This window comes from Stegostoma tigrinum, chromosome 10 (assembly GCF_030684315.1).
Source record: "Stegostoma tigrinum isolate sSteTig4 chromosome 10, sSteTig4.hap1, whole genome shotgun sequence".
Classification (NCBI taxonomy): Eukaryota; Metazoa; Chordata; class Chondrichthyes; order Orectolobiformes; family Stegostomatidae; genus Stegostoma; species Stegostoma tigrinum.
This window is the reverse complement of record NC_081363.1, coordinates 73,884,235-73,897,453: the sequence shown is the minus strand read 5'-3', so window position 1 is coordinate 73,897,453 and position 13,219 is coordinate 73,884,235. Positions and strand designations below refer to the sequence as shown.

At 43.8% G+C, this 13,219-nt stretch overlaps 1 protein-coding gene across 2 annotated transcripts in view; it reads left to right on the top strand.

The window, feature by feature from the left end:
* LOC125455267 (deubiquitinase DESI2) overlaps positions 1-12,665 on the top strand; it is a 189,871-nt gene extending 177,206 nt beyond the window's left edge. For both annotated transcript variants that reach the window (XM_048536992.2, XM_048536993.2), the window contains exon 5: positions 10,251-12,665. In XM_048536992.2, the coding sequence (XP_048392949.1) occupies positions 10,251-10,502 (252 nt within the window). In that variant the 3' untranslated portion in view covers positions 10,503-12,665. The remainder of the gene's footprint in view (positions 1-10,250) is intronic.
* The last annotated feature ends 554 nt before the right edge of the window (positions 12,666-13,219 follow it).

Here is a 13,219-nt window from a genome sequence, read left to right as displayed (position 1 = left end):
GACACCATGGGCTCCTCTTCTGCCTCGGTCGGACAGGTATCTAGTCTCTGGCTGTGTTCTCACTGCCAGTAGCTGGGGTTATTTCTCCCTGAACCAGCTGCTGAGATGATGCACTAAAGTGCTCAGCCGCATGTGCTCCTGACTGTAATCTAGATAACTTAGCCACCAAGGTGTCGGTGTCTGAGCCAGTGGAGGGTACAGGAGGCAGCCTTGCCAGAGCATCAGTGGAGGCATCCATGTTCTTTTCCTCAGAGGTGGAGGAGGGCACGTCTTGTGGTGCTGCCCTCTTGATCATGGTGACTACAGCAATGCAACTGTAACCTGGAAGAAAACAAAAGAAAGAATGCATTCGGACCAAAGGGGTAGCTGTTCTGCAATGTTAAGAATTGGAGTAATGAGACAGTGGCACAACAATGGGCAGTGCTTCTTACCAAGAATGGAAGTTTCAGTATCTCCACAGCACTGGTCCTGGTCCTGACCAAAGAGGGTCAAGATCTCCCCCCCAACCACTTTGGGCTGAGGTGCTAAATAATGGGCACCTCACTACCAGCCCTGGCTCTTTCAGCCCTGTCACAGGCCTGGATGAGAGAAAGGGAGAGATTGATTGAGCTTCAAGTGGCTGGCACAGCTGTCATTGCTGGTGCAGGTGGGAGGTGCAAGCTGGTGAGGAGTGCCAAGTGAGTGAGTAGGCAGCACAGAGGGCAGTGCAGGGTTAGTAGAGTTGAAGGGGGCTGGCAGGAACGAGTGAGGGAAAATGTTGTATGCAAGGGTGAGAATGACAGAGCACGAGCCTCGGTGGGTGCAGGTACAGAGACAGAGTGAGGGTGGGGCGGCAGCGAGATGATGGTGGCACTTACCCTGGCAGGGTGGAGAAAGTCTGTTGACTTTCTCACCACTGGTGGGCATTCCTCCATATGGTTGAGGACCAACTGACTTGGATGCAACTTTGGAGCAAGCTGGCACAATCCGGTGCCATAGCCTGTTGTGGCAGTTCTTGAGGAAGAGAACATCCTTCACCAGCACCAGCTCCCCTACCACCTGCATCTTTATGTCTCTAGCTGTGAAGTGGACAGCCAATTTCCCCATATCTGCGATGCCTGGGGGAAGCTAATCAAAGTGTACATACTGGCTGATAATGCTAGACTGGGTGCACACGCCTGTTAGATATGACATGGGCACCATGCAACCTGGGCGGGCCATGAGCAATGAGGATATCTGCCTATGGAAAAAACGATGCCAGCACCTTTTGGGCTGAGCTGGACAACTTCAAGAGTCGATCCTACTTAAGGGTAAGTCTCTGGGGAGAAACCCACTTGAAGACAGTGATGCGTTGCTGATTTTGGTAAAGACTCAGCTCTGCAAACCCTTCCCTCTGCTTCGTCCATGGAATCAATTGAAACAGGAAATACATATTGATCGGGGCTGTCCCATCAGTTAAATGAGGTAATCTAACCCGAGCATAATCGCTGCAGACAGGAGCGTGCAGATATCTATTTTGTGCAGACATTTAGCTCACTGCTGGCCAAGCTCCAACAAAAGGCGAACAATGAGACCCTGGACAATGAGGCACAGCTACTGACCCAGTGCGGAATCACAAGGAGAAAAGCCAAAAGAGATGAAAGGTTGGATCCGAGAGTATGTGAAAGCTCAGAGGTGTGTAAGAAAACAGAAAAGAATGTTGCACGATAAGAAATGAATTGCAAAATGATAGCTGCCATTCAGCAGAGATTCAGTTAGGCAGAAAGCTGTCCTTCACTCTTCTCCATTTCCGTTCATTTGATCTATTTCCTGCTGTAAATTCACAGGAAAACAGAATTTTCTTCTCCTTTGTTTAGGATTTGAAGAGAATATGATTTTTTTACAGATCCCCAGAGTGCAATGTTAGTGTTAGTTATGTTGTAAGCTTGATTTTTTTCACAATGTTAGTACTTCACAGCTATCCACAGGAGTCAATTCAAAGTCTCCATTAATCTGGACTCTATAAATAGCCTTTTCACACATATCTCTGCAGCTTTCAGCTTTGATTTCTTCCTCCATTTAACTACTTGAGTTAAGTGTAACTCAGTCACGGTTCGAACCATTTCATCTCACTCTCTGTGTGCTCTCAGCAGACCTAGCCTGTCTAGCCCCAGGCACCCCTGCCCATGTGTTCCACACCAACAGGGACCAATGAGTGAGCAAGTTCCCTCCAGCCCATTTAGAAGACAAAATTGAACTGAGATGTAATGGGAGGGAGAAGAAGAGAAAAACGTACTAAGGGCACACAGGTGCCAAAGGTACCACCATCTGTAAATAACTTTGCACCTTTATAATATGTTTACTTGCACTCTTAAAAATAGTCTGCACTGATTCTTCTTTGCATGGTTAAGATGCATGCATACACAAAAGATGAGCAGCCTCTTCAGACATCCCATGAATGATAAACATTGCATTGCTCATCTCCCACAAGCTATGTACTGGCTCCTTAACTGCAGACAATCTCAGTCATTACGAGTCCTTGAACAAGACATGTTCAAGACTACTGCAATGTGAGACTAATGAGCAGATGTGGAGTATGTCAGAAAGATAGCCACAAGTTTGTCGAAGGTACTCCTCAGCCTTCATTTCCATTACAAGGAAGCCTCATTGAATTGAATCATTTAATGTTACGAGTATTCAATATAAAAATTCAATGCAAAGTGTGTGCCTTCACATTATGTTCACAGAATCCCTACAGTATGGAAACAGGCCCTTTGCCCCAATTAGCTACACTGACCCTCAGGGCATCCAGACCCATCCCCCTAATGTGCACATCCCTGAACACTGCTGGCAATTTAGCATGGCCAATCCACCTAGCCTGCATAAGGACCAATGACTGAACATTGTGGGACTGTGGAGGAAACCCACGCAGACATGGGCAGAATGTGCAAACTCCACACAAACAGTCACCCAAGGGTGGAATTGAACCCGGGTCGCTGGTGCTGTGAGGCAGTAGTGCTAGCTACTGAGTCACTGTGCCTCCCCAAATTATATAGTGCCATTCACATTAACTTAGAATAGATAAGAAAAGGTAATTTTACACACTTAAACCTTCCTTTCTACTGACACAGTCCCACTCCAGGCTTTCCAGCCCTCGCCATGCTTCTGCCAGAATCCCACTCCGGGCTTTCCAGCCCACACCATGCCATTGCCTGAGTCCCACTCTGGACTTTCCAGCCCTCACTGTGACATTGTGACATTGCCAGTGTCCCACTCTGGGCTGCCTCACTGGCCCCATGTGGTTTAGAGGCTTCCCAAGGATGACATTGTCATGTCCAAATAAGGATTCTTGAGATACGCAAACTCATACAACTGATCTTTGAACAGCCAAAGTGTGAATGCTACTTTGGGAATAAAATTCTGACAGTGGCCACCACTGACCACATGCTTTAGCCCCCCGAGAGAAAACACTTCCTTCTTTAACGCAGATCATGTTGTTGCATACTTATAGATCAGTGTGAGAATGTGACAGCTGGGAAGCATCGTCTTCCAGAGCCATCTACAGAATGTGTTTGGGAAATGGGAATTTCAGCTGCCACTTCAAAATACCTTGGTCTGATGTAAATTGCTTTGCTGACATAACACAGAGGGAATTTGTATATACAATGTGATACTCCTGATTGCTTTACTGTGCATTCGTGGACAATGAACATGCAATCAATGAAATAAAAATAGGAGACAGATGGGTGGCATTACAGAATCAGTGGAGGCATAATTACTGCAATTGCCCCTCCTGGGGCTTGCAATACCAAGAAGTTTATGCCGGCCTTGAATAAAAATATCCGGTAACTTTGCCAGCTTGCATTCAGTGTCAACCAATGTATGCAGTTGTTCCACAATTATTACTTTTCAATCCAACATGGTAAGGCTCTGACAGTGTGTTCTTCTGGGTAAGCTACAGGTTGTGCCTGGGCTGCAGAATGATTCAGCCCATATTTCATGGCCCCTTTCGTGTTCCTGTCCATGTGACCCGACTTTATCCTCAGAGCCCAGGGATTTGTGAATTCTGATGCTCTTGATGACTGTAGCCCTCTCTAGGCAGAGGTCAGAGTGACCATAATCAATGACAGACCTCCCTATCCTTTCTGGAACTTCAAGCCCCCTCATAGTATCTATGAGGTTCCACACTTCTATCCTTAATTATCTTCCTTCACTGTAATCATTCCCTCAGTAACCCAATGTAATGAACTCCATTCCCACTTGACCACTTTCCTCAAGATCATATATTCTTCTTTTATGGACCAGACCAAACCTGCCCCAATTATATTAAGAAGATAGCCTAGACCCTAACTTTTTTCTTATTTTAGAAGGCAAGTGTAAGGTGTTGTGTCCTAGATTCACGTTGATTGCTCAGACTACGAGGCTTGAAGCAAAACACTTTTTTTTACTCATTCACAGGATTGCTGGCTAGACCAGTATTTCATTGCCCCTCCTTCATTGTCCAGAGGAGAGTTAAGAGTCAATCACATTCCTATTGGTCTGGAGTCACATGTAAGCCAAAGAATGGATGGCAGTTTCCCTCCCTAAGGGATAGTGGTGAGCCAGATGGGTTTTTCCTAACAATTGTCACTGGATTCATGGTCATCATTAGAGTCTTAATTGCAAATTGTTATTGATTTCAAATTCCAACATCAGCTGTGGTGGGATTTGAACCCAGGTCCCCAGAACATTACCTATGTCTCTGGATTAACAGTCCAGCAACAATACCACTAGGCCCATCGTCTCCCCTATTCTTTACTCTCATACTACAGCTAAAATAGCAACAAAATAAGAAATAAAAATATATTAACTTGACTCTAACTCCATCAAAATCTTTAACAAGATAACACATATGTTAACAACCACTGATTAGATGTTCCAAGATAGTAATATCCCATCTTTGCAAAGGCAAATTCAGTAAAATAGATTGTCTCACATGCAAAAAGGAAAGAAGAGAGAGAGGGAGAGAGAGAGAACTCAAGTGTTTGCTGTAACAGGGAGAGACCTATTGAAGATTCCAAAGTGAAAGTTTGAAATCCTTGTCTGCGGGAAGCTTGACTCCATCCATTCTATTGTTCGGACTTTTTTAAAAAAAGCTCAAGGCCTCACAAGCTGCTTATTGGCCCTGTCAGCACCTCTGTCTCAGCCTCCATTCATAAAACAATGAGGACAACATATACCTCTTAAAGCCATATTATCGTAACACTTCCCCCTGACCAATGCTGACCATGACCATGTCCCCCAGTGGACTTGGTAGGACAGCCCCACTGCGCACGGCCAATCTGCTGTCTCCACAGTGTGACCTATATTAAATCCTCAGGCTGACTGCACTTGACCTTCAGGATTGTACATGGCCTGATCCTGAACTGCAAGGATATGGATCCCTGGTAAGACCAAGTGCTTGACTGACCAATGGTCTAGAATCAGAGGTATCTTCCAACTGACTGTAGTCTCTCTTTACCCTACTGAGGACTGACTTTCACGCATGGCCATTTGGTTGAAGCACATGAAGTGTGTTTGCAAGCATGACATTGATACGTCATCGTGCCATAAAGCAATATGACCGACCCTTCACTGTTCAGCATTTGTTGCCATGGCAAACCTGTCTGTCTCTCTGCGCTAAAAAAAGACAATGCAAAAAACAAAGCCTGTAACTGAGTACTAAAGACCCCAGGGTATGTGTGGTGTACAGAAGCTGACAGCCCCCAAGCCTACACAAAGTGAGTGAGCGTTAAAGCAACAAGCTAAGATGTATCCTGCACGGATGCATGCAATGCAAGTTTGTCCCTGTGCACAAGTGAACCTGGCAGGAGCATGCAAGTGGTAAGGGTCCCATTGCTCCACAGTATAGATCTGAACAGCAGCACTGAGAACAGGCAGGATGGTTTGGCAAAGCTGGAGGTTTACCAATATCGACTTGCGGGGATGAGGGGTCAAAGAAAATATTGACTGTGGAGGTTGCAGGGACATTGTGCTGAAGATAAGCATCGATGACATACAGCAACCAAGTACCCACTTCAACTTATTGCTCCATTTACTTTCTCAGGAAATGAAGAGAGTTGGAAGTCAGGTAAAACTGAGGCTCATTGAGGTATTAATGAGATGCAATGCAGAGAAATAAAGTAGCCACAGTTTTATAATGAGATTCTGAAGATGCTATTTAAAGGGGAGAATGGTAAATACTTCATCAACATTGGGATTCTGATTTTTAAATTCTCATCCTAATTTTCCAAGTTTTGCACTGTTACTCATACCATACTATGAAAAAATTCCCCTTTATCTGCATTTCTTTAGTGAAGTATACCCGTCAGCTGTTTCATGTCGTTACCTTTCTGACTGTTAATAGCTTAAGTCAACAAGGCTCCAATCTTTTAAGTGTAATAGGCTTCAAGTTTGCTTTCATTGCATTTTCTCCAGTTAAAATTTGAACCTCAACTGTAAAATAAAAATGTACATTTCAATACACATGAGCCATGGCCTAGATATTTGTAACAGTTGTCTCAAACTCTTCCCACTTTGCACAGTATTAACAAAAAAGCCTTGGATTTAATACAGTGAGCAGAAAGCTACGGCATAGTTCTGAATTGTAGAATGAATGCTTTATGAATTAACTTACAACTTTATTGTTGCCACTTTCTGTTGTTCCATAAGTTGTTCCATAGATCTAGCAGAAACAGGAACTGCAATCTAAATGGAAAATGGGAATGTAAATTTCAACTGGTCCTGGGTCCCTGTTGGAGCCCGGAGCTTGATGTCATATCTCTGGATTCTCAAAATCCGAACTTCAACAAATGTTACACCGAGAGTGAAGTTTCTGCTGTAGTTATAATTCTACTCCAATAATGCTGTTGTGTCTGTGCGAACCTACTACAGTTTAAAGTGGTGGAAATGGTTATTGGACTGGGTGAGTTCCTGAGCAAATTTAAAGCAAGCAATTGATGAAATGTAATGAAGCAGATATTGTTATGTTCTGAAAAAAAAATCCTAATGGCTGAAAACTGTGCTTTCAATCCCCCTATAAAGGGATGGAGCTGGGAATTGCATTTTTCTCTACAGTGTGAGGATGCTTTTTGTTTTGTAATGTCTTTTCTAGCTGTCAGATATTAGTTATGAATGCTAATCACTAACAAAGCTGAGCAGCTGCTTCAGAGGGTCTTAAAGAGCCAATCACCCAATGTGGACTGGAGTCACGTGTGGACCAAACAAGACTGGTTGCCAGTTTGTCTTCCCTCAAGCCTATTGGAGAGACAAATGCCATATTTGACTCATTCTCCTAACTTAGCATCTGGGGAGGGAAAATAGTTAACATTTTGAGTCCAGTGACCTTTCTTCAGAACATTGTCTGATCTGCTCAGTTTCTCCATCAATTTCTGTTTTAGTTTCAGATTTCAAGCATCCACAGTTCTATTATGGAGGGCCTGGTTTAGGATGGGAGGGAGAAGGGAAATTACCCCCCTTTCCGCCCATCCCCACCTTCACACCTTCCCACAATAATTCCACTGGCACTAGGCAGAGGTCACTGAAGTGATCAATGCTAGCGGCTTAACTTCAGGAATGAGGCTGTAATATTGCAAAAAGATCAACAACTTCAGCAGGTTGTCAGTATGAACATAGAAACTGTTTCGCATACCAAAAAGGAGGAGTAGGCCATTCAGCCATCCGATCCTGCTCCACCATTCAATATGATCATGGTTTATCATCCAACTCATTACCCTGTTCCCACTTCTCCCCAGACATTTTGATTGCTTTAGCCCTAAGAACTATATCTAATTCCTTGATCAAAACATTCAATGTTTTTGCCTCAACCGCTTTCCCTGGCAGAGAATTCCAAAGGAATTTCTCTTTGGCTCAGCCCTAAAAAGTCCACTGTGTATCCATAGACTGTCAGCCTGGTTCTGGGAACCCAGTCATCAGGAACCTGCTTCCTGCATTCGTTCTGTCTAGTCCTGTTGGAATTATATACAGTTTTATGAGAATCCCCCCTCATTTTTCTAGATTCAGTGAACATAGTCCAAACCAACCCAATCTCTCTTCATAAGTCAGTCCTGACATCCCAGAAATCAATCTGGTGAAACTTTGTTTCACTCTGCCCATTGCCTGAACTTCCTTCCTCAGATACAGAGACCAAAGTGCATACAGTACTCAATGGTGAACAGGGCCATCCAGGTCGCATTGCACCTCCCCCTTTCCCAATCTATCACCAGCCAGATTATAATCAGTCTTCCTGTTTTTGCTACCATTGTGGATAACCACGCATGTATCCACATTATACCTCAAATACTATGCATTTACCTCACTGAATTTGTCAGAATAGGATTACAGTACAACTCTCTTACACTGTGCTCCCAACATCACCAATTACATTCTCATTCATAGTACACCTTCCGCCACTTGCCCCCAACTCTTCTACAAACTCTGTACAAAACTACACTGGCAAAACTAGAGGTGGCATTGTGGAGGGTTTCTGCAGGGTTTTTATACACTTTTTTCCTTTATATTTCTACTTCTCACTCTGCATATGAACTGTTGCAGCTTTTGTCAGCTTTTAGCTTCTGCACTCCCTTCACACCTAGAGCCAACCCTCATTCCTCTTGTTTATTTCAGATACTGTATATGTGTATATATCTCTCCACCATGGGAAAAAGAAGAAAATAAGGCTTCCGCACTGTCATTAACTGTCACAAGCACCGGCTGATATACTCATATTTTAGTGGAGCGATTAGGGGAATGATATATCACTGGTATCCATAAATAGGAACTGTGATACAGGATCGGAATAAACCCCTGTACACTTCACTGGATGACCACATAGGAGTGAATCTGATGCTTTAGATATCAGATTCATGGCTTGACCCACCTGCTGAGATCGTTGAACATTTGCCTCAGTGCTGAGGAAGGATCACCAGACCCGAAATGTTAACTCTGATTTTGTTTTTCTTCAGAGATGCTGCCAAACCTGCAGAGTTTTTCCAGCAACTTCTGTCTTTGTTCTTGATTTACAGCAGTTTGTTCAGTTTTTATTAAGCTCAATAGTTTGTTCTCCAGCCTGCAAAGGGGGATGGCAGTGATGTTGTCAGACCTGTAACCTCAAAATTCAGGGTAAAGTTCTTTCTAAAAATCCCACCATGACAAGTTATTCAATTTAAATTCAATTGATACATCTGGAAATAAAGCTAGTCTCAATAATAGTGACCATGACTATTATCATTGTTGTAAAAAACCCATCTGGTTCATTAATGCCCTTCAGGGAAGGAACTCTACCATCCTTACCTGATCTGGCCTACATGTGACTCTAATAGTTGATTCTTAATTGGCTTCTGCAGAAGCTCAACAAACCACTCAATGCAAAGGCAATTTGGGATGCAAAACAAAGGCAAGCCTTTCTATTGATGCCCACATGGTATGACACAAATAAGAAATTCTTTCCAGCACTTGTTCACCATTCTCCGGGGAGAAAGGTAGTGTGAACATATACAAAAGAACCCTTGCATTTGATAGTATGTTGTTGGCTTTCTTTCAGTGACAGAATCCCTGTGCAATGCCTGTACACGTGAAAAACCACTCAATGTCAACAAGAGTAGAGTAAAGAATCAGAATCCAGTAACTGAGGAAAACATTCATACATTAGGCCTGTGATATACTTAATGTCTTGGCACTGGTAAGATACTGACACTGGATTTCTATAAGTTCTCAGTGTTTCACAGTTTCCACCTGAGCATAAAGGAACTAGATTAGGTTTAGATGTACTGTCACACAATACAGTGAAAAGTAGTTTTTCACGTGTTACATGCAAAGTGTCACCATGCTCTGGCGTCATCTTGAAACACTGAATATAATGCAAGACTTCACTGCAATAGAGTTTATCTTCGTGTTCCTCCTCTGTTGCCCCTGCAGTGGCTGCTTGATATTGGCCGGAGTCACTGAAACGGGTTCCGGGGTCTCGGAAATAGAGAGTCTCGGTTACCGGCCTCCGCTGCCGCTAACACACGCTGCTTCTTTTTGAAACCTCTGGGAATTGTCACTCTGGAATAGCTCCCAATGAGAAGTGGTCTGAAACCATCCAGATCGAATCCACGTAATTGCTAACTAAGAGGAATTTATTTTAGAAAGGCGTTTGTGTGCGTTTATTGTTGGTGTATGTTTGCCAGCTGGTCCAGATGCAGAATAGCGTTCATCCAGGTGCAGTATGCCCGGGGCGCGGGGCAGTTGGTTTATTATCTGCACCCTGAAGCTGAGCTTTTGTTGTTTTCCAGATTCTGTGTGGGAAGGAGATCCCTCGCTGGGTGAACCGGTTGGCGTACTTCAGTTCGTGCATCCCGTTCCTGCAGAGCTGCCTCCCCAAAGAGTGGCTCACGCCTGCGGCTCTGCAGAGCCACATCAGCAGCCAGGGTCTAAACAAGGACGATCACAGCGACTCAGGAAACGAGGCAGCGTCCCCTTCCACCTCGGCCTCGGCAGCGACCGCTTCAGGAACGACCAGGACCTGCAGGCACACCCGTGTCTAACCCGGGCCCCTGAACTGCGGTTTCTCTGACGCTTTTTCCCTCATTTCCCCCCACCCCTTCTCAATTTTTCATATCCGTCTGTTTTTTGTAGACGTCCCGTCGGAGACTGTGAAGCACAGGGTGGAGAGACGTCGCAAGTGCGAGGGACAACTAAGTGACCCTAGAGGACATTGACAGTAGGGCATTAGGCGAACCAAACGCCACGTCCCAGACGCTAGTCCAGAAATTTTCAACAATTTTAATGGCGCACGTTTCACCTTGACAGCCAACATTTTTCTTCACCTGAAATCTCCATCAATCAAACTTCTGTCAATTGCAGCGTTTGATCAAGAAGAATATCTAGCAGCGTTGAGAAGGCTTGGAGAGTGAAACAATCTGATGCGAAGGATTCATATCACGTAGGCTTTTGCCCCTTTTTGTTCAATGATGGTACAGTATTCCTTTAATCAGATTTCGGACCTCAGTCCAATGAACTCTGTATAGGGAGTAGGGAGTACTCCACTGGAATACTTACATGGGTACCTACTGACCAGGGAAGTGCACTGACAAACAGAAACAGGTACTGTATCTGTCACACAGATAGGGGGTACTGTTACACATACCCACACACTAAACTAACACACAGATAAAGGCACTAACACCCTTACACTGTATGGACATGAAGACAACCAGAGGTGCCATATTGCACACAGTCATAGAAGGTCATTGCACTGGCATGTGGATGGAAGGTAATGACACAGACAGGGAAACGTTGCTGACACTCAGAGTTACTGCTGTGAGCATATAGACAAGGGAACTATGGGCTGATGTACTAACATATAGTCAGGGAGCACAGACAGGAGAACTGTACTGACAGACAGATGTACTTTACTGACACTGAGGGATACGGGACTGATACAAACATGTATACTGCATTGACACAGGGGATCTGCACTTATTCACAGACAGGAATAGTGTACTGACACAGACAGGGAACTCTACTGAATCACAGTCAGAGGTATTTAGCTGTATTGGTGCATGGACAGAGGTACTGTACCGACCCACAGGGAGGGCAAATGGACTGACTCACAGACAGAAGAACTGTACTATCACAACGTCAGGGGTATTATACTGACACATCAACAATCAGAGATGCTATACTGGCATGCAGACAGTAGGAAGCCATTGAACTGTCACAGACAAGGTTACTCTGCTGACACACATATAGGGTTACTGTACTGGCATACAGTAGGCTATGGATACACAGACAGGCATTCTATACTGACACAAACATGGATACTGTACTGACACAGTAAGGATGCTGTGCTGACACTTAGATGTAGGAGGCACTATCCAGACTCATAGGGAGGGTTCGTACTGGCATATAACCAATCAGACATGGTGAATGATACACAGTCAGCCAGGATAGCAGACTGATAAACATTCAGTAGGAAGCACTTTACCAGGATATGGATAGTACATGGGAATCTGACATGCAGCAAGGTTACAATGCAGCCATAAGGACAGTATGAGTGGCAGTATTGAAACAATACTTATTTTGTTTTACAATTTAGGAAAAAATGTGTTGAATAAAAATCTGATGGTGACCAACGTGTGCAATTGTCAATAGGACTGATGATTCTAATGATCTTCTGATTAATCTATTCCACAACATTTCAATAACATTGAATAGAGCAAGTAATTTGCCACATCGCATCTCTAAACTCTACCCTTGTCTTAACATTTGCTTGAAGTACAGCAATTTTGCATTACATGTTTAATAAACCAAGAAAACGGTGGTTCCTTCAGAGTAATAAATTCTACTATGAATCACTTAACCTGATGATGGATAAATATGTCAACTACTTAAACTTTGCAGCTGCTGCACCCACATTGTCACTTCTGCAATGAACATAAGTTTCAGTGCAATTGTACCTCGGTGAAAATAGGTTTAAGTGCCAGATGTGGAATAAACTGGTGTGTTGTATATTCAATCTGTCTCAGAGCAATGCAGAGGTGGCAATAGCTTCTAAGTGTGCAATATGTTTATTCAAAAGAGTTTTAAAAGATCACTGTAATCATAAAAATGTGTAGATAAAATCTCTGGTCATATGATGCGACCAGAACTGAGATCTCGAGTCTGTGACCCTGCTGAAGTGTTCCAGAGTCTGTCCACAAAGTCTTTGTGTTAACATTGAATGAAGATCCTATGGCTATAGGCCTAGTTTGTTACCAGACATTGATTGACACAGCGTATCCACCATCAACAAGGCACAAACCAGGAGTGTGCTGGAATACTTTGCATTTCCATGGATGAGTACATCTCCAACATCTCTTGAGAAGCTCTACACCATCATGGCAATGGAGCCCAGCTGATTGGCATCCCTTTATGCTTTCAGCATGGCTACTCTGAAGCACAGTGGCAGAGTGTGTACCCAATGTTGCTGGGTCAAAGTCCTGAAACTCCCTTCTGAGCAGTACGGGAGGCGTACTTACAACACATGCATCACGAGAAGGCAGTTCATCACCATCTTCTCAATGAAAAGCCATTAGATGCTGGCCCAACTAATGACTGTAATATACTGTAAAATATTTTGGTTAAGTAATATAGGACACTATCGATGGTTGATATTATTGATGGCCTCTCTGTTTGTAAACATGGGGATACTGACGACCATTTGAGCTTAGAACTCAGGAATGAAGAAACCAGCTCACTTCCAGTTTAGCAGCCCAGCTCC